Source organism: Natator depressus, chromosome 12, assembly GCF_965152275.1.
Source record: "Natator depressus isolate rNatDep1 chromosome 12, rNatDep2.hap1, whole genome shotgun sequence".
Classification (NCBI taxonomy): Eukaryota; Metazoa; Chordata; order Testudines; family Cheloniidae; genus Natator; species Natator depressus.
Genome location: NC_134245.1, coordinates 40,487,581 through 40,515,026, shown reverse-complemented (window position 1 = coordinate 40,515,026; position 27,446 = coordinate 40,487,581). Strand labels below are relative to the sequence as shown.

General features: G+C 59.3%; 1 protein-coding gene across 1 annotated transcript; it reads right to left on the bottom strand.

Moving 5' to 3' along the window:
• Positions 1-2,671: 2,671 nt before the first annotated feature.
• TUBB3 (tubulin beta 3 class III) lies at positions 2,672-26,620 on the bottom strand. The gene is made up of 6 exons (XM_074969116.1): positions 25,677-26,620; positions 21,304-21,481; positions 12,423-12,614; positions 6,727-6,835; positions 5,618-5,728; positions 2,672-4,035 (listed from the first exon to the last, which is right to left on the bottom strand). Exons 1-6 carry the CDS (start codon positions 26,618-26,620, stop codon positions 2,960-2,962), a joined length of 2,610 nt encoding a protein of 869 aa, XP_074825217.1. The 3' UTR covers positions 2,672-2,959.
• Positions 26,621-27,446: the final 826 nt, after the last annotated feature.

The following is a 27,446-nucleotide window of genomic DNA, read 5'->3' as shown; positions in this document are numbered from 1 at the left end:
GGAGGTGGTAGAATCTCCTTCCTTAGAAGTTTTTAAGGTCAGGCTTGACAAAGCCCTGGCTGGGATGATTTAAGTGGGGATTGGTCCTGCTTTGAGCAGGGGGTTGGACTAGATGACCTCCTGAGGTCCCTTCCAACCTTGATATTCTATGATTCTCCACCCCCATCATTCCTCACCTAGGTGGCTGCCTGCTGGAGTATTGTCCCTGCTAGTGTTTGGACCAGAGACTTGATTGTGGTTCTGTGACAAAGTGGGACTGTTCTTAATGTTTCCTCTGAATATTGTGGGGGTGCCTCAGTTTCCCCTATGCAGTTCTTAAGTATCTAGGTGGTGGGATAAGGGTGTATGATCATTGCAGAGCCCTAGACGGCAGGTGTGGGGGGGGGGGTCTGGCTACAGAGAATAGCCGGCACCCTGTTTCCTGGCAACTGATGGCCTGGGCCCTTCCCCCTGCAAGGTGAGAGCTAAAGGTTGGAGAACAAAGGAATCAGGTGACCTCCTGGTCCGGGAAAGGGACAAAGCCCAGAGGAGGAGGGGCTGGAGAGAGTTTCAGTTTGGGGCTGCCTGGGGACATGGAGTGAAGTGCAGATGCGGTTGTCTGGCTCACTGCCCCCAAAATGGACCCAGCTGAGGGGTCCTGTTCTCTGCACCTACAAGCTCTGTGTTAGACCACGTTCCTGTCATCTAATAAACGTTCTATTCTCCTGGCTGGCTGAGAGTCCCATCTGACTGCGGCGTTGAGGTGCAGGACCCTCTGGCTTCCCCAGGACCCCGCCTGGGCGGACTCGCTGTGGGAAGCGCACGGAGGGGCAGAGGATGCTGAATGCTCCGAGGTCAGACCCAGGAAGATGGAAGCCGTGTGACCTTTTTGCCCTGAAGACAGGCTGCTCCCAGAGAGGAGACTTCCCCAGAGTCCTGCCTGGCTTTGTAGGGAGCAGTTCCAGAGCATCGCCCTGGGACTCCGTGACAGGTTCTACCTTTGGAGGCCACTAAAATCCAAAGAGCTTTCAGTTGAGGGGCAGAGTATGGAGAAGGAAGCTTGAAGCAAGGAAGACACCTGCAGCCCTGGCCCTCCAGCGGGGTGCTCACAGACTTGCAAAGTCATCAATTGTCTACAGAGAAAGCTGGAGCAATGGTGGTAACTGTGCCAACCAACACCTTGCAATGAAGCTCAGAGCCCAGTTGGCTTCCATGAGGCCTCAGCCACCCCTCCCAACCCAAACCATTCTAGAGTTCCCCCCGGAACGGGCAGTTCTATCCTACCCTCAGGGCAGGACCAGCTCATGTGCATTGGGCTGAATTCTAGGGCTTTGACAGGGCTGTTCCACCCTTCCTCAGCCATGGAAGATGCTGCAAAAATCCAGCCATTGCCCCAGATGGTGCTCCAGAACCCAAGTGCCTTCGGGCTGCAAATGGAGGGGCAGGTTGGGCAGCGTTGAGTCTGCAGAGCCTGAAACAGTAGCGGAGATGGGCACTACCTCACTGTTTGTTGTTCCAGCAGTGATCAGAAGTGGATTTCCCCAGCCCAAAGGTGGGATGAGCACAACTCCAGACAGCCTGCCAGCATGCCATAGGTCCCATGTCACCCGGCTGCCTCCAGCATCTGTCTCCCCCTCTGCAAAGCAGTTATCAACCCAAACAGCCGGAGCGTACTAAGAGTGTAGGGGCAAAGTGAAGCACATGTGGGGGACAGTCAGTCCAGGCTGCACCTGGAAGAGCCTCTGTCGTCTGCTTTACCCCCCACTGCTGGAGACTTCCCTGTTGTAGAGTTGGGCCCAGCCTGCTGCAGAGCCTGCAGGGCCTGGCTAGCATGGGGCAGGGAACTGAAATCCTGCCAGAAAAGCCTCTTCTGGAGGATTCTGCAAGCCTTTGTCCCACATCTGTCATTTGGCCCCTCTGCCAACTCAGACCCAGGACAGGGATCTGGGGTGTCAGGATTGAAGGATAAATGCTTCTTACAAGCAGACAGTCACCCCCTGCTAACTCCAGCAATGCAGTTGCAGGGGTGTTTGTGGAGTGGGTGCAGGCCCACCGATGGGGGGGAAGGGGAGGGAGGAGGAAACTGCCCGGGCAGGCCACAGGTCTCTGAGCCCTGCACTTTTGGGGGCCCCCACAGGCAGACCTGGAAGTGACGGATTCATCACTTCTGCCCCAGGCTCTGCCCCGCCAGGGACGGCCCTGGCCCTGGCACCCAGAATTCCTGTCGACAGACCTGAGTGGGAGCGTTGCCTTCACCCAGTTCTGCTCCATGGAGGAACAGACTAAACTGGAGGGGAGTACTTGGCTGGCACAATACACAGCTGTCCTGTGCGTGACCCTTGTGGACAGTTCTAGGAAGTGATGTTTGCGGGTGGCTCAGAAGGGTCTGCCTGCTCCGGATTCAGGCTGGCATTTCAAAGCAGCTTAAGACACCCACACAACTCCCACAGACCCTCATTAGGCTCCTCCCAAACCCCTCGCTTTAGCCCCCGGGGAATCGAAGAGATGTGCTGCCCGGGACATAGAGATGGACAGTACCCCCATGCTGCTCACAACTGACAAGCGGCATCACCCTGCTCCCTACCACACCCACCTGTCTGACGCCGCATTGCCAAGTCCTGGGGCTGGAACAAGGACGGTCTCGCACAGGACGTACTGGACAGCAATACATTTATTAAGTATTCCAAAAAAATAAAAATCGACAAACCAGTAAAAAAAATCCTCAAACATCAGGGTCATCAACATGATCGGAGTGATGAGGACGGGGTACAGCTGTGCTAACTCAAGGATGGGGAGGGAAGATGGTTAGTAAATACTGAATGATTTAAAATTTGGAACCCTTAATCAGAAGCAACTAAATAGCTGTTGTCTAGTACTCAGCTAACAGGTAGCGAAGATGGAGGACTATGCTGGACAGCAGGGTGCTGGAGAAGCTTGACCTTCATGGTAAGAAACTTGATGCAGGCCAACTCCAGAGGCTTCACTTGGCACCCTGGGCCTCAGATTCCTCCTCATCGTCTTCATACATTTCCCCTTCCTCTTCAGCTGTGGCATCCTGGTACTGCTGGTACTCCGAAACCAGGTCATTCATGTTGCTCTCTGCCTCTGTGAACTCCATCTCGTCCATGCCCTCGCCCGTGTACCAGTGCAAGAAGGCTTTGCGCCGGAACATGGCGGTGAACTGCTCTGAGATGCGCTTGAAGAGCTCCTGGATGGCTGTGCTGTTCCCAATGAAAGTGGAAGACATCTTCAGGCCCCGGGGTGGGATGTCGCAGACTGCCACCTTGACGTTGTTGGGGATCCACTCTACGAAGTAGCTGCTGTTCTTGCTCTGGATGGCAAGCATCTGCTCATCCACCTCCTTCATGGACATGCGGCCTCTGAAGACTGTGGCCACAGTCAGGTAGCGGCCATGACGTGGGTCACAGGCAGCCATCATGTTCTTGGCATCAAACATCTGTTGGGTGAGCTCAGGGACGGTTAGGGCTCGGTACTGCTGGCTGCCACGGGCTGTGAGGGGGGCAAAGCCTGGCATGAAGAAGTGGAGGCGAGGAAATGGCACCATGTTGACTGCCAGCTTTCTCAGGTCAGCATTGAGCTGGCCAGGGAATCTCAGGGAGGTGGTGACACCGCTCATGGTGGCGGAGACCAGGTGGTTGAGGTCACCATAGGTGGGTGTGGCCAGTTTAAGGGTTCTGAAGCAGATGTCATAAAGGGCCTCGTTGTCGATGCAGTAGGTCTCGTCTGTGTTCTCCACCAGCTGGTGGATGGATAAGGTGGCGTTGTACGGCTCCACCACCGTGTCAGACACCTTGGGGGAAGGCACCACACTGAAAGTGTTCATGATCCGGTCGGGGTACTCTTCACGGACCTTGCTGATGAGGAGGGTACCCATGCCCGAACCAGTGCCACCGCCCAGGGAGTGGGTGAGCTGAAAGCCCTGCAGACAGTCACAATTCTCGCACTCCTTCCTCACCACGTCCAGGACAGAGTCCACCAGCTCGGCACCCTCTGTGTAGTGCCCCTTTGCCCAGTTGTTGCCAGCACCGCTCTGACCTGTGGGGGAGAAGAGACAGTGGATCGCCTCGCTTCCATCAGTAGGGAGTCTGGTGTGAACAGTGACCAGAGCCTTTTGCTGCAGGAATTCGGTCTCTCCTGGGCGTGCCCAGCCACTGGGTTTAACAGACATGATATGCCAGGGAGGGCTGCTGTGCCACAGAGCTGGGCTATGAGAGAGGCTAGATGTTGCATGAGAACAAAGCCCAGGAGCTGCCTGGATCAACCCTCTCAGGCTGGCACCACCCACCACTGAGAGCAGCCATGTGCCAGTCCGGAGGCACTGGAAGGCAGAGGTGATCAGCCCCCCATGGTGACCACCATAGCATGAGGCTGCCCTGACCTTTGGGCTTTCCCCAGAGCTGAACTAGCCAGCTTCCAGGGACAGACAGCCCCAGGGACCGGCTTATAGGCTAGTTGTGTAGCAGGGCAGGCACTGGGGAGCCACCAGCTGAGTGCACGAGATCTCAGAACAGAAGAGAGAAAAATTCAGCCTTGCCTAAGGGTAGAGGCCCTGAAGGGAGGGGGACAGGAAGGGGAGTGGCAGGGGTGGTTGTGGTGAATTCGGAGATGTTCTTGGAGGTCCTGGACACACACTGCTCGTGTTTCCTGGGCAATGGGAGAGATGGGGCTAAGCTCATGGGCAGGCATCGAGGGCCCAGCAGGACTGTGGATTGCAGCCGAGCTCTTCCTTGCAGCACCTGATCGCATGCTCTTCTGGGCAGGTCTCTACGACTGCTTATGTGGCTATAACCTACCTCGCTGGACCCCCCCCCCCCCCAAGCGACACAAGTTAGAGACCTCAGCGCTGTCCACCCGGGCGCTATGTGGGCGAGATGCTCTCCCACCCACCCAGCTTCTGCCTCGTGCACAGGTGGAGTAATTTCAGCGAGCAGGAGCGGGCTCCCCTGTTGGCCCGGAGCGTCGGCACCAGCCGCGCTGCAGCAGCGCCGATGTCGCGTGTCTCACGTAGACTGGCCCAGGACAGCAAAGAACAAGGGGCATTTTCCTACGTTCCCCCTGCCTTCAGCACCCCTGTTCAGTGACCTTCCCACAGGTTTGGCTAGACTTTCTGCCCTGGGCTGATCAGCTGTTTGCTCCAGCCCTGCCCCTCCATCTCAGCTACCCCCCCACCCTCTTCACCCCGTCCCACTCACCCACTTCCCTCCCAGGTCCTCTCTTCCTTCACTTTCCTCCGACTGAGCTTATTCTCTCCCCCCTCCCGCCCCCCAAGCTAAATTTGCCTCCCTCCAAGAGATGCGGTTCTAACAGGCCACTGGCCCCATCACTGGTCACTCTCTGTTAGTCTCCTTCATCCACCCCGATCTGGCTACTCTGCTCAGACTAAGCCCTTCTGGGCTGGGACCATCTGCATGCTGTGCAGCACCTCCTGCTAAGCGGCCCGTAGGCACTGCTGGAATAACAGGGAGGTAGACACGGCCCAGCGAGAAGTGACAGTGTGTCATGGGGAGCAGGGTGAGGGAGCTCTGAGTGGGCAGCTAGGATGGACCAGCTAGCGGCCAAGAGAGAAGAGCCACAAGGCAGGACAGGGTTAGAGCAGCAGCAGGGGGCTGGGACGTACCAAAGATGAAATTGTCAGGTCTAAAGAGATGTCCAAATGCCCCCGATCGAACGCTGTCCATGGTCCCGGGCTCCAGGTCCACCAGGATCGCCCGAGGTACATACTTGTGAGCTGGAAAAGAGACCACATGTTCCCTCTAAACTGGCAGGCTCCATGGGACCAGCTTCCACTGCTTAGCCTTAGAGTCCAGAAGAGCCAGCTCATCTGCTGAGACACCAGCCTCTGCCCCGGGCATTGGCAGCACCCTCTACTCCGTGGTGCTCCAGTCCCCATTAGAACGGGGCCCAGCTCGTTCTGTTCTGCGGGCTGGAGCGCTGGCACAGGGCCATTTGGGTTTGGGGACAAGCTCAAAACTCCGTGCACTGGGGCAGGGCTGGGAACTTCCCCATTCCTGCACCCTGAAGGCATCTCCTCCCTTCCAATGAGCAGCCACAAAGGGAGGCAGGAGCCCAGGCAGTCATCATATCCCCTCTGGGCGGATGGGGCATTTCCAGCAACAAGCCAACCACCAACTGAGTCCACTCAGCCCCATGCCAGTGCCCATTCCAGACAGAGTCGGGGGCCTGCTTTGCCCTCCCATTAACCCCAGCTGCCGGCCCTGCACCACAGTAACCAGCTGGCATCGCCTTAACCGCCTCTGGCTGGGATGAGGAGATGGAACTATTCCCAAAACAATCTTGCAAGCCAGGACTGGCCAGAAGAGGGCATGCCAGGAGAGGGGCAAGACTCCCCGGGTGCTGGACACGCCACCTGCCCAGCGTTCCCACACCATGACACCTTGGGGAGCAGGCAGCCATGGAAGGGACCAGCCAGACATCCCAGAACAGCTCCATTTCAGTCAAACCTCCCTGCCTGCCTGCCAGGAGACAGTAGGGGCTTTTCTGGGAGACGTTGGGAAGTTACAACAGCTCCCCCCGGGCTGAGGGGTCAGGGCTTCCCTTTACTGTGGTGGTGGAGGATCAGCCAGAGCACACGGGAGAGGAGGCTCAGGGTAAGTACACGTATCCCTGGGCAGCACTGCTAAGGGCCAGAGAGGAAACCCCGTGACCTCACATACTGCTCCAGTCAGCCCATGCCGGGACGATTGCAGCAGCCAGCTCAGGACTTACAGGAAGCTTCATTGTAGTAGACACTGATCCGCTCCAGCTGTAGGTCGGAGTCTCCCACATAGTTACCGCTGGGGTCTATCCCGTGCTCATCGCTGATCACCTCCCAGAACTGCGGAAAGAGCAGGGGACATTCAGGAGGCAGTTAGCTGTGGGCACCCGGGCAGTGACAGGCTCTGCATTGAGCTAGGAGAGGCACCAGGCCTGTTTCCTTTGTTCTCCACAGAACACAAAGCCAAACCGCTCCACTCCAAATGCCAAGCAACGATTTCAGCTTGACCTGTGTGGAGTGAATCCTGGCACCCAGGAGCAGGACCAGAATCAGATTCTGAAGTGACCTCTGCCCCCCTACACCGCAGTGCAGGGCTGGTCCGTACAACAGCACGCTCTGGTTACAATAGCACGGTTCCTAGCATGCTGTCTAGCCTTAAACACGCCACACCACGCTCCCCTGGGGAGTGACACCTTGCTGCCAGGAAAACTCTCTGGCAATTTAGATAGAAGGGGTCTCTGGCAATTGATTCCCCTGACCCCTACCTGGAGGCAGAGAGGCAAGTCTGGCTAAGTACTAGCCTGAGGAAGGGATAAGGAGTCAAGGGGCATTGCAAGGCAGAGGCAGGGCACTGGCTTTGGGAAGGGGACAATTGCTCTGCAGTCACAACCTAGCCAAGCCTCCTCCGACACATGGAGAGTCTGAGCTGCTTGTGGTACTAGATAACTGACCCAGAGACATTGATTAGGTGCCACCTGTGAGCTCCACAGTGAGCCAGCAAATGGGACCAACCGTGCCCAGAAGCAAGTCACAGCTCAGGGACAAGGGTAGCTTTGGAGACCAAGGCCTGAATTCTCAGTTATCCACAGACCCACTGTGATCATCCAGTCTGACTTCCTGCACAGCACAGACCAGAGACCTGCCCCCAAGTAATCTCTAGAGCAGAGCTTAGGAAAACATCCAACCCTGATGTACAAGTGGTCAGCGATGGAGAATCCACCATAGCCCTTGCTAAGTTGTGCCAGTGGTTAGATATGCTCAGTTAAAAATGTACACCTTCTTTCCAGGCTGAATTTGTGAAGCTTCCCCTTCCAGCCATGGAATGGCATTAGACCTCTCGGTTGGCTGAAGAGCCCACTGTGAAATGTTTGTTCCCCGTGTTGAGGCTCCACACACCAAGTGGGTAAGAACCTGCCAGGATCCAACAAGATGGTCTGTGCTGTGGGCTCTCCTTTGTCATTGGGAGACACCGCTTTGCATCAGTAGATTTCAAAGCTTTACATCCAGAGTCCCATTCACAGGTGGGGAAACTGACTTGCCCAAGCCACTCAGCAGGCCAGTGAGAGCTGGGAATAGAACCCAGGTCTCCTGAACAGTCCAGTACTCTATCCACCAGGCGACACTGCCCTTATGTTGTGGTGGGGTAAAGGGGCCCTGGTGTAAGTGAGAATCAGGCCCAACTCTTCACTCGAACAGCTCAGAGCTCCTCAGGCCGAGATACCAGGGGAGTCCCTGCCGGGGCTAGAGTTGGCTGCTAAGATGCTGGTATTCAAACCCCCAGCAAGCCGGGGAGCCCTTCATGGAACGGCAACACAGTATAACTGCCCAGTGACCAGCATGTAAGGGAAGCCCAGGTTTGAGTGAGCCCTGGGGCGGGAGCTAAGATCCTGCACAAGCGCTGCGTCAGTCTGACAGCGGCTGGAGCGCTCCCGGGGGTGAGATGTTCCTGGAGGTTCAGTGATTAAGCAACATGCCTTACAAACGGCTCAGACTGCAGAACTGGGAGCCCGGGTCCTTTTAGCAGCGCAGGGAACTCCCCACGCCTGCTGTGTGCGTCTCGGGCCGAGGTCTGCCAGCAGCCAGTCATGTCTACACTGCGGCATTGCCTTGCAGTGCAGCGACAGGCAGCTCTGCACCAGACGGGAGCTAGCCATGGTGCTGCAACATGCTGACCTCCAGTTACCTCCAGAATAGCTGAGCCGCTCGTCTTGGTTCTCCAGGGTTTCATAACAGGCAGCAGTGACAGCCAAGGAGGACAGACAGGAGGGCGAGTGGCGCCCTGGGAAGGAAGCTTTGGCTTCATGTTCAAAAGATGCCTGAAGCCAGAGAACGCATTTGAATCTGCTGCTCTCAACTCCCTGGGCTTTGGCCAGGTCTTAGCAAGGGCCCAGCATTGCAGGGAGCAACGTGCTGCAGGAGGGGCGGACAGGCTGCTTGCTGCCACTGTGCCTTCACAGGGGGCAAACTAGTCAAATACAAAAGCCGCCATCTGTGCAGAGTCCCCTACCTGGGGGAACACTGGCCAAGACAAGCCTATAGACTGCACTGGCACCATGCAGCCTCTGCACCGCACCCCCCGTGCACAGCACAGAGGCCTTGCATTGATTTCATTTCAGACAGGTCATTCCTCTCCCAGTGCCCTACCTCAGCAGGCTGGGGGCTGCTCCCTCTGGCATGCCTATGGGGGGCGGGGCGTGTTATCCTTGGAAGAGACACTTCCTTCTCCCAGGGGTGTGCTGTTTGTATGGAGCTTCACGGGGGTGGGGGGGGGGGAGAGACACTCATTGCCAAATGCCTGAGCTAGAACTAAAGCTCACTCAGCTGAGTATTGGGGAACATGCATTAGACGGGAAGCTGTGTTTGGGGGAGCATCGGGGATGTGTCCTGCATCTGACAATGCTGCCTGTTGTGTGCCCACACTACAAAACGGAGCTAATTTACAGCAGCAGCCTTGGCTGTAAGAGGACAAATTGGAACTGATTGCAAGGTCAGGGTGATCTTAAAATACACAGCAGTGTCTACCTGCTGTGGGGCTGTGTTCAGCTGCTCACTCTGTGCAGAGCTGACCTCGTCTCCCCAGTGACCCTTTGTGAAAGGGACCACATGGAGCTCGGAGCCCACCTCACCTCCAGGGAGTGGAGAGTGCTCGGATCACCCACCAAGGTCCCAAACCTGGCTCCAGCTCACCTCTACACAGGCAGTCTCTATGGAGCTGCCACTCAAAGCAGCTTGCATCCTGCACTGATCAGACATGTCAGTTACAGGGCTTATGAATTCCCCATGAATTCATCATGCTGATTAACATATAAATGAGTCTCCTCAGGTAGCAAATACAGAGGTTCCCCAAACAATGAGCGCTCAGGGAATGACATCTGAAGTGCCGAGTGCGAGACATGCTCTGGAGCAGCAAGGTAAGGATTGCTTAAGCAAGGGTTCTTGCTGCCCCAGCCAGACCCAGGTCAGCTGGAGACTGGGACTGGACCCAGGCTCAGTCCCTCTTCCTTGCCCTCCTGCACTACCAATCCTGCCCCCTCCTCTCATCCCCTCTGGGGGAATCTAGGGCTCTGTCATGCTGCCGTGTCCCAGCCAGGGGAGACAAGTCATGGGGATGAGCCCCCAGCTCAGCAGCCCTGGAGCCTTTTCACTTCCAGCGCAGGGGGGGCTGATCCCCAACACACATGGGGAAATGGGCTGCAAAGATTTCTGCCATAAGCCCTCCTGGAAATGGGCATTGGCAACCTTCCAGGGCTGATTATTCCACTTGGTAGCTGGCCTCCCCTCCTCCAGCCACTTGGCCTATTAGTGGCAGGTGTTCTCCCGGCGACCAAGATAATGACAAGGCTTTCCCCCTTCATCCCTACTGGGTGCACTCGGCCACAGCTGCACAAGGACTCCCGAGCACTGATTTGATTTCAGTCCCCTCTCCCCAGCCCTCCTGGGAGACGCCAGGAAGCAGCCGAGTCTCCTGGCAGACTTGCCTTGTTCTATATTCAGAGCAGGCACAGATGTCCCCTGGAGGCCTGATTGATGATTAGCTGTCTCACACTAAGTCACCGCAGCAGGTGTCTCGAGAAGCGGACAACAAGATCTTTTACACATGCAATTGACATGGAATTGCCAAGCTGGGTTAGCGAGCCTCCCTCCTCCCCCCCATGTCTTTCAGTGTCTGCCTGTAACAAAGACACCTTCCCATGTCCCATAAGCCCCAGCTGTAGCCTGGTTTGCCTACTAGCCATTTGCCCCTTGGCCACAGGAAGAGGGCTGACAAATGCCCCCCTCTTATTGCTGCATTTCACACCCAGGATGGTGCTAATCTAAGAGGAGAAATCGGTTCCAGATCCCACAAGACACCCCTGACAAAGAGGGGCCGAACCTTTCTGAGTAGGGAGGAGGCTTCTGGTTACATCTGATGTGTCGGGGGGGGGGGGGCGGGGGCTGAGCACGACTGCTCAATGCTATTGTCCTGCCCCAGAACCGAGGTTGTTTTGTCACCATTTCTCCAGAGCGCGAGAAAGCCCAAGCTGCAGCGTCTCCCTCAGACTCCTCTACAAAGCGAGCTGCTATCCAGAGAGCACCCAGCCCAGGGCTCTGGGGTTCTAAAGAGATCACCGGGGCTCCAACCAAGGAGGAGAGTCAGGACAAAGGGGTCTGGTAGCACCGGGCTCCTGACTTCCCTAGAGCAGCTGCCTTTCAGCCCGGCCCTGCTTTCTGCTGCAGAGGTCAAAGAGTTTGCCTGGGCCCACGGCAGGGTTCAGCTCCCAGACCTTGGTTCTGGGCTCCAGCTCACATCGCCTGCAATTACGGAGGGCATCTGGCCAGTGAAATCAGAACAAAGCCAGTCACACGAGCATCCCGGCTGGCGGCTGGGCAGGTTAAACCGCTGCTGGAGACATTTGGGCTTGGCAGCATCCTTATGCAGGGCAGGCAGGGCAGCTCCTGCCCCTCACCATCTCAGGGAGCTTTGGGGCTTCCTTCATTTCCAGTTTTTCCTCCTAAGAGGCGTCAGACAACAGATGCTCAACAAAGGGCCCCACCTCCTTTGCCTTTTTTGACGCTCCTGGCAGGAGCTGCCATGCCTATGCCAGTCACCCCACGGGCAGGCCGGACAGAGCTCAGGTCCTAGCCCCTCAGTTAGCGGGGCTGTGAGGCCCGCTCTGCCCATCAGAGCCCTGGCACTCGGGCTGGGGAACCAGGCTCAGCCCCTCACACAGACGGGGGCAGGGCAGGAGGAAGGGCTAGCAGGGGTTTGTGCAGGGAGCAGTGTCACGTGTCTGTGCCACCCACCCAGCCTGTGCCATCTGCAGCGGGCATCCCGCCCCCCAGAACATCTGGGCCAGCTCCCCCCAGGCAGTGCGCTGCCCTGGCACGATGGGGCTGAGCAGCCACCCAGCCCTGTGGTGGGAGAAGCCCCTGGGAGGGGCTGGGGAAGCGCACAGAGAAGCGATGCTGGAGCATCACCCCGTGTCAGCCAGTCTCCCTGCGCCACAGCATCCCCCAGGCCCGGGGCTGCGCCCAGCTAGCCCCCGAGGAGCCCCCGGCCAGGCCCGGGCGGGGGGCCCAGCGAAGGCAGCCGGCCCCGAGCGCCCGGCCGCGGTGGCGCAGCGCTGAGCTCATCCCTTTGTTCCCAGCTCCGCAGTGCCGGGGCGTGGCTCGCTCGCTCCCAGCTGCCGCGCCGAGCGCCCGGAGCCGCCCGCCCCTCTCCCCCACCGGCCCCTGCCCCGGGGCGGGGCAGGCACCGCCCACCCCTCCAGGCCGGCGGCGGCTCGGCCCCCGCCCCTGCCGCGCCGGGCTGGGCTGAGGCTGGCGATGTGGGGCCCGTCCCGGCCCAGTGGCCGGCCGGCCCGCCCGAGCGCCCCCGGCAGAAGGCGGAGCCGCAGCCCGGGAAGGGGGCGCCCCCCGGTCCCGCCAGGCGCCCCCCGGGCGGTACCTTGGCTCCGATCTGGTTGCCGCACTGGCCCGCCTGGATGTGCACGATCTCCCTCATGCTGGCCCGGGGCGGCGGCTGTGGCTGGTGCAGGCGGCTCGGGGGCGCAGCGGCTCGGGGGCGCAGGAGCGGAGCGGGCTGGGGGCTGCGGAAAGCGGCCGGGCGCCTGCCGGAGCCTTTTATAGGCGCCTCCCGCTGCACCGGGCCGGCCGCTGACGTCACCCCGGCCCGGCCCACCAATCAGGAGGCGCCGCCGCAAATGCTGCAACATCCCTGCAGCATCAGCACCAGCGCATCCCTCGCCCGGCGCCGCCTCTCCCCGCCACAATGCAACAGCTGCCTCGCCCCGGAGAGCAGCCGGGGAGCCCCAGATACAGTTGGGGGAGGGGGCGGAGCCCCTCGGCCTGAGTCCCCCGCTGGGGGGTGATGAGGGGGGCAGGCCCTGGGCAATGCTGATGTGGTTCCGGCACTGGGCTAGGACCCACCCAGTCTCCCTGCGTGGCCTGCCCAAGTCACCGACGGGGCCCCTGGGAGGGGCTCAGAGCTGGGGTCATGTGGGGTGCTGGCCAGTCTGGATCGTGGCCCCCAGTGTCTCCACACGTGTCTCCATCCTTCCTCCCCAGCCCGTCTGGGCCCTTGCCGTTCTGAGCGCTTTGAAGCAAGGCCTGTCTGTGCAGGGCCTGGCACGGGGGGCCCTGATCTCAGCTGCTGCCCGTATACAACCAATGAAAGCAGGAGCAGCCTCAGCCCGAGCAGAAGGTGGGACCTGCCAGCACAGATCAGCCCAAGAGTGCGTTGTTAGGGTTAATCAGGGTTATTGTGGAGTTGCCCAAGGACTCTCTGAGATGGGGACCCTGTTGTGCCAGGTGCTGGCCTGGGGTGGCGGCTGTGGCTGGTGGAGGTGGCTCCAGGAGCAGCCAGTCACTATCCTGAAGAGTTCACAGCCTAGACAGACAGACACCAGGGACGCACAGCCCGCGGCAGAGTGAGCCATGTATGGGGTGGCAAACGGCCTGTCAGTACCAGTCCCTGTGATCAGCACCCCTTGCTTCAGAAGGCAGCATGTGGATCCTTGCTGCTCCCTGCCCAGCCCGTCCTGCACTGAACCAGGAGAGGGCGGCTCCTTCCAGAGCTCTAGGTATGTTCTGCTGGGTTTCTAGCCTCACTCTGATGGCTGGAGCTTCTCACTAGCCGGTTCTGTTCTGAAAGCTTAATAAGCCCTTGGCCTCCAGGAGCCCGTGTGGCCAGGAGTTCCACAGGCTAGTTGTCCATTGTGTGAATGAGGATTTCCTGCCATCCTGATTTGCAGCTGGCTCCTTTCCCATTCCTTGCATGGCCCCTGTTCCTGCCCAGCCACTGTCTGTATCCCAGCCATTATTTCATGTCACTGAGTCATGGCCCCCCTTATTCATCTCCCCCTGGGAGTCCGCCAGCAGCACCCACTACGCAGGAGGGGCACTGCTCTCCAGCCTCAGAGGCACCCACTATGGGGCAGGTGGGGAGCACAGACTCTGGGACTCAGATCCACCCACTTTGGGGGGCACAGATCCTTTGGGTCACATCCCTCTGGCAGGGACAGAGGCGATGTCCGTGCCTCCTGGTGATTCAACCCTCATTGTTGGTGAGTGGAGCCCTGAGGGCTGCCTTCTCTTCTTCTCAGGCTGCCATGGCCCCAGGGGCCTGGAGGCGGCTGGGAATAGCCAGGACACAGGCTGACCTTGCCCACCTCCCTCCTGCCCCACCCCAGCCCTGCTCCCTTGTCTCCGGGCTCCGACGGGGGAAGCCCAGAGCTGCTATAACTGGCTCTGTACCTGCCTCAGAGGCTCCTGTGCTGGGGGTATTTTGGGGAGGGGGATTTATGGCCCCTTTTGCAGCCACTTGGCACTGGTGGGTGCAGGGCCAAAGTGAGTTCCACTCTCCCCTGGCCTCGCTGGCTCCTGTCTTGCCCTTTACATAGTCCCTTACTCCTCTGCTGCAGCTAACCAGGCCTCACCATGTCTCTTTGGCCTTGCTTGGCCCTGCACCGGGTGATCCTGTGTGGGGGGATGGGGGGGTGGCTCTGTCACTGTACCTGCTGGCAAGGACCCCTCCATGGGGATATTCCCTGGGCAGGGGGGCCGGACAGGTGCTTTATAGCCCTTTTGCATGGTCCATAAAGCACTGCTGAGCCCCAGCCCAGGTGAACATACGGAGAGATTGGGACAGCAGCTTTACTGGCTCCACTGGCCACAGGGTGCAGGACGGGGGGAGATCTGAGCAGGATATTTGCACAGCGTAAAACTAGCTCTTGCTGGGGTCACTGAAGGGAGGGGAATTGCCAGCCCCTGCTCAAGGAGGACATGTGGGAGGACCTGCTGCGGCTAGAGTGAAAGAACAAAAACCCCATCAGAGCTGCAGTGTGAGGGGAGAGGCGCTGCAGGCCAGGCCTGCTAGTCACCTCCCTTTGTTCCAGCCACAGCCCTCCAGCTGGAGCAGCCAGGCTGGGCGCAGCCTTCAGGGAGAGATGCTTTTCTGAGCCTGCCCCACAACTGGCCCTGCAAACCCTGGGGGTGCTATTGTACTGGGGTGGTTCCCCCTGGGCAGCCAGGGCTTGGGAGAGAAACTGCTGTGGCCCATCCCCACCCAGCTGGCTCAATGATTCTGGTAGCCCTAGGTATTGCCTACTTTATTGTGTCTGTACAGCCTCAATCCAGCTGCCTCTGGGCAGCAGCTGCCCCTGCAGCATCAGGCTGGGCCCCGTCCAACCTTCCCTTAGGCACCACGTAGCAATTCAGGCCCTGGGTCTGATTCTCCCGGACTGGCAGCTGCATTGCTCCTGGGTGGTGCCAGTGACCCAGCGAGTCCCATTCACACCAGGGAGGCAGAGCAGAATCAGGCCTGCTGAGCCTACATCCCTGCGACACAGCTTGGGGCCTAGAGTCACTGGAAAGGGGTAATTGGGACTTGCCTGTCCCAGGCTGGTAGTGGGGGTGGGCGTGCAGCTGGGAGCATGGGGAGGGGGTTCAGAGATGCAGCAAGTACAATGCTAAGAACTGTAATTCCATTAACAAACCACTGACAAAGGGAAAATGCCAACTCACTAGCAAGGAGAGTTCCTTCGCACTGCACTTTGGGGTACTGCCCAGCCCCCCCGGGGAGTGATGCCCATGCCATGGGGCAAGGCATTAATGGGTACTGGTGGTGCCACCAGAGGTGGGAGCTGCTGGAGAGATGCTCTGAAGCTGGCAGGGGCAGTGGGATGGGGACCCTTCCCCAGCCACACCCCTGGGTTCTGGATTCCCCAGTCCTTCCCCAGGGTTAGGTACTTGCTTTTTGGGGCAGGCTTGCCAGCCCTGGTGGGTCCCCCCCGTGGGACACTGGCAGGAGATGGCAGGAAGGGAAGTGAGCTGGAGGGCAGTTCATTGCTGGGATGCTGCAAGAAACCCTCACACCAAACTGCCCCACTGCAACCGCCCCCCTCCGAATAGCCCCTGGGCCTGGGAACACTGACCTCCAAGCCCTGCACTGCATGAGGCACCCGGGCCCAGCCTCACCCCTTGCCAGGTGCAGACAGCACAGGGCCCTTGCTTGGTGAACACACCTCGACCCTCCTGCCTGGCAGCCAGGGCCAACACACGTGCCCAGGGACTGCACCTTGAGCTCATCCTGAAGAGCAGCCGAACTGCCAGCATGCTGAGGGGAGCCGCTCCCCCGGTATGTCCAACCCAGCTGGCTGGGGCAGGAAGCCCCTTGGCTGGAGCTCTGGGCTTGGAGATAGAGGCCTGGTTTCACCAGCTAGAAAACAGAGCAAGCAGCAAGCTGGGAAGGGACTTGGAGCCACAACAAAACCGGCTAAAAATCCCCTGAGCTGGGTGGAATGGGGGGTCACAGCATCCCTCAGCCAGGGGGGTCACCACATGATTGTCCCTCCATGGGACCTGTGTTGGTGGCACGGACAAAGGGCCCAGGGTCTGGAGGGCGCAGGGCATGGTCCTGCGGGTTCTGGGACTGGCAGTGAGCAGGCCCCGCAGCAGTGCCAGTGTCATAGCAGGGCAGTGAATAGGGAACCCACAGACCCCTCTTTGCACCAGGTCTCCCCACGGCTGTTACTGTGGTACAGGCAGCCTGGCCATGTGCCGGGGGTGGTGTGGGTGCTGGGGGACCCTCTGCCCATTTCCACTGAATGCCCAGGGTCCTCACAACCCTGTGACCTTTTCTCTAGGGCTCTCCAGTGCAGGTTTCCACAGCAGTCCCTGCGACTGAGCAGGAACACAAGGGGCCTGGTGCACCCATCCCAGAGGCAGCCCTGGGTCCTGGCTCCCATATTAGCTTCTCCCCGGGCAGGAGGTGCCTTTGCCTGACATACCCCATCTGCAGAACGATGCACTGGCTGAGCAGGGAGCTGACGTAACTGGGGAGGGAGTTGGCCCCTGGAAAGATGCTACTTCTAATTCTACCAGCAAATCCCAGAGCCTTGACCCGCTGGCTCCCTGGGTGCCCGGTGCGGGCATCCGAGCACAGCTGCACCTTTGTGTCTGTGTTGGTAGCTGGGTGTAGGCCCTGGCCAGGGGCGCTGTGTCCTGTCCCCCTGCCTCCCCGCCCGCCCGCAATAAGCAGCCTGCCTGGAGCCAGCGCTCTGCACACACTGAGCTCCACGGATGCTGGTGGGAGCTGAGAGGGGCAGCGACTCATTTCTGCTCAGGCTGGTTCCAGCTCCTTGCTTTGGCTAACACCCATTGAACCGCGGCACCCACTGGACTTGGTTACCCGCTGAACCCGCCACCTCTCGGACCGGCGTTTGCTTTTGGTGTAGGCCTGGGGCTCTCCGGGCCCCCCGGGCCTGACTCCAAAGGCACCAAAGGCTGCAGAGAGCCACCTGGTGGATGGTGCTTTAGTAAATTCCTCATTAAATTCCTCACAGTCCCGCCCTGCTGCTTCCAGTGCCCAACCACATCTGGAGACTTGCCACAAGGCAGATGGGGCCTGCAACCCTGGGCCCCCAAGCAGCAAACAGCCCAGGGTTGCAGGGAGACCTTCAGGCTTTCTTCAGCCCCGGCAAAGCCAAGAAGACAGAAGGCCAAGCTCCAGCTGGCCAGGTCCTGTGCAGGTCACATTTAACACCTCTGCTGAGAACATGGGCCAGCGGCCAGAGCCCAGCCCGAGTGGTGGAGAGGCGGCTCCCAGCAGGTGCAGCCCAGGGCTCTGCCCAGGAAGGTGAGCGCAGCCATGAGGCAGCTGTGCTCACAGGGAATAACAGCCACAGAAGTCAATCCATTGCTCCGGATTCCCTAACGCTGGGACAGGGAGTGTAAATGCCCCTGCCCCAGTGCCCAGCCCCACCACTGCTTCCCACAGGGCTCTGCTGGGGAGGGCTGTTGAGGGCCAATGCTGAGTCAGGGCATTCGGCAGCACCCCCGCACCTGACTCTTGGCCCCCAGTGCAGAGGAGTCCTTGGGCTCTATGAACACCCTGCTCCAGGCAACTCGGCCTCCTGGGCCCTCCGCTGGTGTGTGGTGGCAGATGCCAATATGATCCCCGTGTGCTGATTGCTACCCCTCGCCTCGCACTGAGCTGCCCCAGAGTCTGGCCCCTATGCTGCGCCGGCCCTAGGGTGCCCCATCTAGTGCCAGGGCTCAGCACCCCACAAACCAATGGCTTTAAAGAGAGGCCTTTCCCCTGCTCCTAGTCCCAGCTCGGCACCCAGGCCCCACTGCTTGCTGGCCAGGCCATGGGATTTGGCCTGGGGGGGCCACATGGGGGTTAGCCGGGTTTGGAGCAAGACGCCTGCAGAGGGCGACACAGTTGCCTGTACCACGGGGGCAGCACGCATGTGCATAGCCGCGAGGTGTGTGCCCGTGTGCGAGGGCGCGAGGCAGGGCTGGTGTGGCCCTGGATGGGGAATGGAGCATGTGACGAAGTGGGACTGTTCTTAATGTTTCCTCTGAATACTGTAGGGGTGCCTCAGTTTCCCCTAGGCAGTTCTTAAGTCTCTAGGTGGTGGGATAAGGGGGTGTAATTGTTGCAGAGCAAAGGGCCAGTGTACATAAATGGCCAACACTCTGTCTGCTGGCAACTGATGGCCTGGGCCCTTCCCCCCTGCAAGGTGAGAGCTAAAGGGTTGGAGAACAAAGGAATCAGGTGACCTCCTGGCCCGGAAAGGAACAAAGCCCAGAGGAGGAGGGGCTGGAGAGAGTTTCAGTTTGGGGCTGGCTGGGACATGGAGTGAAGTGCAGACGTGGTTGTCTGGCTCACTGCCCCCCAAAATGGACCCAGCTGAGGGGTCCTGTTCTCTGCACCTACAAGCTCTGTTTTAGACCATGTTCCTGTCATCTAATAAACCTCTGTTTTCCTGGCTGGCTGAGAGTCCCGTCTGACTGCGGAGTTGGTGGGCAGGACCCTCTGACTTCCCCAGGACCCCGCCTGAGCGGACTCGCTGTGGGAAGCACACGGAGGGGCAGAGGATGCTGAATGCTCCGAGGTCAGACCCAGGAAGGTGGAAGCCGGGTGAGCTGTGTGTCCTGAAGACAGGCTGCTCACAGAAAGGCAACTGCCCCAGAGTCCTGCCTGGCTTCATGGGGAGCCATTCCAGAGCATCGCCCAGGGACTCTGTGACATCATGTCTGACTGCGGAGTTGGGGGGCAGGACCCTCTGGCTTCCCCTGGACCCCGCCTGGGCGGACTCGCTGTGGGAAGTGCATGGGGGGGCAGAGGATGCTGAATGCTCCGAGGTCAGACCCAGGAAGGTGGAAGCCGGGTGAGCTGTGTGTCCTGCAGACAGGCTGCTCCCAGAGAGGAGACTCCCGCAGAGTCCTGCCTGGCTTCATGGGGAGCAGTTCCAGAGCATGGCCCGGGGACTCGGTGACAACTGGTGGTAGCAGTGGGATGTACTGCACCCCGTGGATGGTGCTTCCTGCAGTAAGTGACTGGGGAGTAGTAAAACTAGGGCGGGCGAAGGGGTGCTGAAGGCTCAGAGAGAAGTGGTTTCAGGGGGCGGAGGAGCTACGCTTAACCCCTGGGAGTGTGTGACCAGCGAGAAGGACTGTGCAGTAATGGGGTCCCCCTGGGGACTGCGGTGAGCAGTCTTGGGTGGAGGAGCCTGCAGCTTGACCCTGGCAAAGAGGTGGTGACCTTGAGAAGGGCTGGCGCACTAGGGGTTCTCCCTAGAAACCATGGGGAGCTGAGAGCACACAGGCCTGTGAGTCCACAACAACTTGGGAAGAGCGGAGTGATGGCCTGTCACCGTCTCCTGAAGAAGGACATTGTAACCCTGTGCAGAAAGAAAGTGTTGAGCATTGGAAAGTTCACCAAGGCACAGTTAATGGTGCAGCTGGAGGAGGATGATCGATCGAAGGAACAGATTCCTGACCCCAAATGGGGCTATAGCAGGATCTGGGAGCAGCTGGAGTGGGAGCCAGGCATCCCGAAAACTCCTGTCCCCGACGAGACGAGGGTCTTCACGATCGGGTGCCCCATCCGGGGATCGGAGACGGACGGGATTGGAGCTGAGTCCGAGAGAGCCAGAGGACTGTGGGAGACAGCGAGAGCCCGAGAAAGAGCTGCAGAAGCAGCAGCAGCATGAACTGGCGGTGGTGGAGTGGAGAGGCCTAGGGGACCCCCAAGGGGTGAGTGGGGATAGACCCCGGGGGGCCAGTTCCGCAGGGAACCTCGAGACTAAATTGCTGCCCCTGGTTAAGGAGGGGGGGGATGTGGATGCCCACCTCACTGCCTTTGAGCAGGCTGGCGATTTGAACCAGGGGGACCCTGCGGAAAAGCCCCGGTGTCTAGCTCCCTTGCTGGGTCCCAAGGCCATAGACTCCGTCAGCCAAATGGGTGGGGAGGTGGACAGGCTCCCACTCCTGACCCCAACCTATATGTCTGTGTGGAGTCTCCTTGGGCCAGGCCCCTCGGACCCCCAGTGGGAGCGGAAGGTGACGGTCAATGGGGAGACATTCCTGGGGTGGCGAGATCCTGGGACAGAGAGAACTGTTGTCAGGCCCTGGGTGGTGCAGCCTCAGATGCTGAGGGGCTGTGTGAGCTGGGTGAGGGCCCCAGGGACGAAGCCCCTCGCCCTGCCTATGGCCCAGATCCCTGTGCAGACCCAGGAGGGGTTGAGCTGGCTGGTCGTTGGGGTTCTCCAGGATATCGGCTGTGAGACCCTGTTGGGCGGTGAATGGGTCTCTTTGGGAACGGATCCAGGCCCTGCTCCTGTAACGGCCAAGGGTTTGACTTTGAATCCAGGGAACCAATCGGCGGCGAGGGAAATGGTCAGTGAAAATGCAGATGACCTGGCTGGCAGGAGGGAGGACCTGCTAGGCTTAGGCTACCTGCCTGCCTGTAACCAGACCCCTGGGGCTGGGTGGGACAGAGAAATGCTCCCTGTGCCCCTGCACACCGGAGAGGGGGCTCACGCTGGCTCTGATGCCGTAAGGAGAGCAGAGAGCTCGCTGCCTGCCCCCACTGGGACAGCAAGGGCAACGCTGAGCAAGGGGGGAGATAAGACCCCAGCTAAATGGGGGGACGCACAGGCAGGGCAGGTCAGCTGCCAACCAGGTTCACCTTGTCCAGAGGCGCTGCTGGGAAGTGATCCCACGGGAGGGAGGGAGCAACCAGGGACAGGGCTCAGCGGGGCTGTGACCCCAGATGCAGTCAGCGAGAGGGAACAGGTCCCACTCCCTTCCCCAGCAGCTGAATTCCAGACCGAGCTGCAGAAGGATCCCTCCTTGGAGGAGCTGAGGGAACTTGCTGGCCACAGGCTGCAAACCCCCGTGGGGAAGGCTGCAGGGACAGATTCCCGTGGGAGAAGGGATTCCTGTACCAGGAAGGGGCTGCCCCAGGGGAAGTAGAACAGTGGGGGATCAGGAGGCAGCTGGGGGTGCCCCAGAAGTACCCCCGCAGGCTGTCGTACCTGGCCCACGATGTCCCTCTCTCGGGACACCAGGGGATCCAGCGCCCCAGGCAGCGGCTGCTGCAGAACTGTGACTGGCCCGGAGTCTGGGATGCGGCCCAGCGGCACGGCAGGTCCTGTGACGCCGGCCAGAGGAGGGGGATAAGGCCGGGATAAGGGTGAAGCCCCCTTGAGACCCCTGCCCATCATAGAGGAGCCTTTTCAGAAGGGGGCTATGGACATAGTGGGGCCCCTCAGCAAGGCGACTGGGTCAGGGAAGAAATACGTCCTGGGGGCAATGGATTTCGCCACCCGCTACCTGGGGTGGGGGCTCTGTCCTCCATCGAGGCAGACACCAGGGCAGACGCGCTGCTGACCATCTTCAGCAGAGTGGGGGTCCCCAGTGAGGTCCTTACAGACCAGGGGTCCAATGTCCTGTCAGCCCTGCTCCGGGGCTGGTGGGAGAAATGGGGGGTCTGGCCCACCTGGGCCTCTGCAAGTCACCCTCCGTCTCATGGGCTGGTGGAGAGAGTTTATGGGGCCCTGGGGATGATGCTGAGGACTTCTATGAATCAGCATCCACAGGACTGGGGCAAGCGCACGGAGGGACAGAGGATGCTGAATGCTCCGAGGTCAGACCCAGGAAGGTGGAAGCTGGGTGAGCTGTGTGTCCTGGGGACAGTCTGCTCCCAGAGAGGAGACTTCCCCAGAGTCTGCCCGGCTCATAGGGAGCAGTGCCCGGGGACCCCGTGACAGAGCACAAAGGCCTTTGCAATTTCCAGGCAGCAGAGGGCACCGGGCGTCCCAGCACGGCTTCCAGTCGGTGCGTTTCTGTGGGGTAAAACCCCAGCCATGGGGCACGTGGGCGTGCGTGAAGAGGCAGAGGGATATGGTACTGGCTGTGCTTGGGGAGGGGGGACTACCTCTGGGGTGTGTATAGTGTGGTGTGTCCATCGTGTGCCCCAGGGGTATGGGGCTGAGAGTGTCATCGGGGGGGCTGTGGATGAATGGGCACCACCATGGGGGGTGTTTAATCTAGGACATGGGGGAGGGGCGCTGGCCTGAGGGGACAGGCTCTGGCATGCGGGGGTCTGTGGTGGGCATGGGGGGAGGGGTGTTAGCATGAAGAGGAGGGGGGCTGGCATGGGACGTGTCTCTAGTGTGCATGGCTGGCAGGGGCACTGCCATGGGGGTGTCTTTGGTGGGCATGAGGGGGAGGGGCACTGGCATGGGGTGTCTCTGGTGGGAGAGGTGCTGGCGTGGGGGAGTGTCTCTGGCGAGCGGGGGGAGGGGCGCTGGCGTGGGGGGTGTCTTTGGCGAGCAGGGGGAGGGGTGCTGGCGTGGGGGGTGTCTATGATATGTGCTTTGCTGCCGGACATCCTGGGCTTTTCCCGTCCCTGTTGCCAACCCCTGGGCCTGTCCCGGATTGCAGGGGAGGCCCAGTGTGCTGTTCCTCAGGGAAATGACCTGGCTCCCTCCCCAGGCCCTGCCATTGCTCCCCCCAGGACGCCGCCCGCCGTGGGGCAGCCCCTGTCTCTCAGAGGGCCGGGCTGAGGACGCCGCGCCGTGGGGCAGCCCCTGTCTCTCAGAGCAGACGGGTTGAGGACGCCGCGGGGCAGCCCCTGTCTCTCAGAGCAGACGGGCTGAGGACACGTGGCAGGCTGGGCCATTCCTTCCACTCCTGGCAGTTGGGATGGCACAGCAGGGCACTTAGGGGGGCACAGGAGTCCCCACTTGCTTCCTGGTCCTTCCCACATGGGGGAGAAGGGCACCTGCCAGGACAGCATGGCATGTCCTGCCTGGGGCTAGCTCCATGGTTGGTCCTGAATGGGCCCTGGCATGGGAGCCAGGACTCCCAGCATCTAGTCTCAGCTCTGGTGCTGACCCACGGTGTAGCCTCTGGCGAGTCACTGCCCCGCGATGTGCCTCAGTTACCCTGTGCCCCTGCCTCCCTCATTGGGGGGACGACAGTGCCAGGGCCAGGGGCGAGGCCAGTGCCAAGGGGGGCAGCCCCTTGCCTCCCCGGTGCTGGGGCCAGCACTGAAGCCTGAGGTTTGCTCAGGCGTCAGGAGACCTGGCTGACTGGGTAGGGGACCATTCCCATCACGCTTCAGCATTGAGCGGTGGGGGAGCAAGGGGGTGACAGCTCCTGGCGCTGGGCACAGCAGCCTGCCTCTGCCCCCAGCAGACCCCGGGAGAAGCATGAGGATTGTCTCTCCTGCAACCTGGGGGCTAAGCCTCGATGTTAAGAGCTGGCACCATAGTCCACTGCCCCCCCGCCATTGTCAGGCAGTGCCAGACAGACCGACAGGCTCCCACCGTGCCTTGGGAACTCCTGGAGGATGGGAGAGAGCCCAGAGGACGGGAAAGGGCAAATACAACCCCTAGCTATACAAAGGGGAACAAGGACAACCCAGGGGATTACAGACCAGGGAGCTTAACTTTGGTGCCTGGAAACATAATGGAGCAAATAATCAAACAATCCGTTTGTAAACACCTGGAAGAGAAATAAGGGGATAAGTAAGAGCCAGCGTGGATTTGTCAAGAACAAATCATGTCAAACCAACCTGACATCCTTCTTTTAACAAGCCTCAGGGGTGGGGGAGAAGTAAGATGTGATATCTTGACTTCAGTGAGGCCTTTGTTACTGGCTCCATGACCATCTCATAAACAATCTAGAGAAATACAGCCTATAAGGGGGTGCACAACTGGTTGGAAAAGCGTACTCTAGAGTAGTTACCAATGGTTCACAATCAAGCTGGAACCCGCAGCGATCTGTCTCGGGTCCGGTTCTATTCAATATCTTCATACATTATTTGGCTAATGGCATAGAGAGGATACTGATAAAATTTGCAGATGATACCAAGCTGGGAGGGGTTGCAAGTGCTTTGGAGGAGAGGATTAAAATTCAAAATGATCTGGACAAACTGGAGAAATGGTCTGAAGTAAATAGGATGAAATTCAATAAGGACAAATGCAAAATACTCCACTTATGAAGGAACAATCAATTGTGCAAATACAGATGGGAAATGCCTACCTAGGAAGGACCACAGAAAAATATCTGGGGGTTATAGTGGATCACAAACTAAATATGAGTCAGCAATATGATCCTGTTGCAAAACAAGTGAACATCATTCTGGGCTGTATTAGCAGGAGCGTTGTAAGCAAGACACCAGATGTAATTCTTCCGCTCTACTCCATGCTGATTAGCCTGCAGCTGGAGCATTGTGTCCAGCTCTGGGTGCCACAAAATGCTGGAAAGTTGTGGACAAATTGGAGAAAATCCAGAGGAAAACAACAACGACTACAGGCTAGAAAGGCTGACGACCTACGAGGGAAGATTGAAAAAAAACCTGGATTTGTTTAGTCTGGAGAAGGAGAGACTGGAGGAGGGGAGCTAACAATCTTCAAGTATATAAAAGGGTGTTATAAAGAGGAGAGTAATAAATTGTTCTCCTGAACCACTGAGGATAGGACAAGAAGCAATGGGCTTAAATTGCAGTAAGGGAGATTCAGGTTGGACATCAGGAAAACCGTCTTACCTGTCAGAGTGGCTAGGCACTGGAACAAATTGCCTAGGGAGGTTGTGGAAGCTGGAGGTTTTTAAGACCAGGCTGGACACACACCTGTCGGGGATGGTCTCTCCAGGTCCCTTCCAGCCCTGCATGCCATAGTGTTGGAGCAGTGACAGTGGGAGTGCTCCCCGCCCTGCCCACCCTCCTGCTGGCTCCTCCACACTCCTTGCCCAGCGACTGGGGGAGTGGGCGGCAGCCAGCAGGAGCGAGCTGTGCAGAAGGGCAGGCTCATTGCCTCCCTAGTTCCCAGCCAGCGGGATTTGAGGGCTGTGCGAGATGGAGACCCTGGCCTAGAGTTACCAGCCCTTCTGCGCGGGCAGGAAGCAGCAGAGGGAGTTACAGGAACCCCTACTTGGGGACAGAACAGAGCAGCAACCCTGGAGCAGCTGGGACTCACTCGCACGGCTCCAGTGGTGGGAGAACCGTAGATTCCGTGCCCTGGGACCTCACCAGGCAGCTGGCCAGAAACAGCAGCTGCTGTGCCCAAGGCCCTGCCACGTTCTGCACCTGCCCCAGAGTGGGAGGGAGGCTGGAGGGGATGGGCTGACGCAAGCAGTGCCATCGCCCCGGGAAGGCACTGGGTGCCGTTTAGCAGCTAAACTGTCTCCAACCCCCTAAACAAAACACACACAACAAAACCCCACAGCGGTTTTCCGCTGATGGGAACTGACCCGTGCCCCTTGCAAACGGCTTCTCTGCCTCCCATGCACACTAGGGGGCACTGTGCTGCGGGCTGCAAGTTGGCCATGCTGTTACCTCTGAGAGCAGGAACCCCGGCTCCAACAGGCCTCCTCAGCCCCTCGGCCGTGCCTGAGTTACCAGGAACACAGCACCACTTCCTTCAGGGTTTTCCTGAGCTCCTGGCTCCGGAAAGCATAAATGAGCGGGTCTATCACCGAGTTACAGATGATGAGGATGAGGAAGAGGTTGAAGTAGTTAAAGAAGCAGGTGCAGAAGGGGTTCTTGGGGCACGTGACGATCAGCGTCAGGTGCAGGAAGAAGGGGCTCCAGCACATGAAGAAGACCCCCAGCAGGATGGTGAGGGTGACCGCCCCCTTCATGCTGGTCATCTGGTGGATGGTGCGTTTCTTCTGCAGGCTGGAGATGTTCCTGGCATGGTGGTGGGCCAAGGAGAACATGTGGATGTAGAGCCCCACCACGAGGATGAGCATGGAGAGGAAGAAGCCGATGAGGCAGAGGATGACTGCGCTGTTTTTGTAATAGGCGATGAAGAGGCTGCTGGAGATGGTGCTGGCGACCCAGATGCCCACAATGATAACCACCGCCCGCTGCATGGTCATGATGCTGTGGTAGCGCAGGGCGTAGAAGATGGTGATGTACCGGTCCACGGCGATGGCCCCCAAGAAGGAGAGGGACGACACCACGGAGCTGCAGATCATCATGTCGATGACGTTGTCCACCTGGCGGATGATGCTGGTTTGGAGGAGCAGCATGCCGTGCTCCATCAGGAGCATGAACAAGGTCTCCACCAGGTTGCTGACGCTCACCAGGATGTCGGACACGGCCAGGCAGCAGATGAAGTAGTGCATGGGTGAGTGCAGGTTCCTGTTCTTAATGATGGCCACGACCACCAGCACGTTCTCCACCAGGCTGACGAGGCCCAGTGTCAGGAAGAGCTCATTGGGGATGAAGACACCCTGGCACCAGGAGCTGCTCCTGTTGGCCGTCTCGTTGGTCCTGTTGCTGGGGGCAGTGGAGTTCAGGGAGTCGATCAGCATCTGCAGAGAAGCCAGCGTTGACATAGCGACAGCTTCGGGGGGGCCCTCAGGAAGGTTTTGCTGCTGGCAAACACGGGCAGGAGCAGGCGTAACCACCACAGCTGTCGTGGCTCTGGCAAGACCAAAGCCAAGCGTTTCTGCCCCCTCGGAGCGTTCAAGGAACAAGTCTGGGGAGAACAACTCTCCCCAGTACAGCAACCTGGAATGTGGCGTTTACAGTCTCTGTGCATCGGAGGGCAGAAGATACCCACAGCAGACAGTGGTGGGACTTCAGCAGAGGGAACACACACAGGGCAGGTCCATGGGGCACCCCCAAGGCTGGAGGGAGATGCCCTGGGCTGAGGAATTTCAAGCTGCCTCTGAGACCAACTCCTCGTCACCAACACTTGCTGTCTTCAGAAGAGGAAGAACCCAGAGAAGCACCTGCAGGACTAGGAGGGTGAAATGCTCGTCCACGTTCATGCACTGGATCCCAGGGGCGTCCGGGGCTCTGGACACAGCCACGTGAGGAGCTGGAGAAGTGTGCTTGGGTTCTGTGCGCCTTTGTGTTCGGGGTGCAGGTCCCTCGCTCTCTGCGTCCCCGACTGGAACAGGGGGAGAGCTCCTTTGGTGCCTCAGCCCTTTCCCACTTCCAAACTCTCCCCAACTCCACTTCCTAGCCCAGCCGCTGTATTTATCCCTCGCCCGATGTAATCGATTAGCCGGAGTGCAGGACAAAGAAAGAACCCTTTCTCTTCCCGACTTTAAAGGCAGTTTGCTCAGCTCCTCCTTCAAAGGAGGGTGATCAGCCACATGACAGCATCGCATGCAAGAAGCGTGCTGAAGGGCAGCTACAGGAGGGGTTATGAAA

Excerpts from the sequence above, each read along its gene's own strand:
- TUBB3 (XM_074969116.1), bottom strand. The coding sequence starts at position 26,620 with ATGTCAACGCTGGCTTCTCTGCAGATGCTGATCGACTCCCTGAACTCC. Across the intron at positions 5,729-6,726 it reads CTACTACAATGAAGCTTCCT|CTCACAAGTATGTACCTCGG; the intron begins GTAAGTCCTGAG and ends TCTCTTTTCCAG. Across the intron at positions 4,036-5,617 it reads ACCTGACAATTTCATCTTTG|GTCAGAGCGGTGCTGGCAAC; the intron begins GTACGTCCCAGC and ends TCTCCCCCACAG.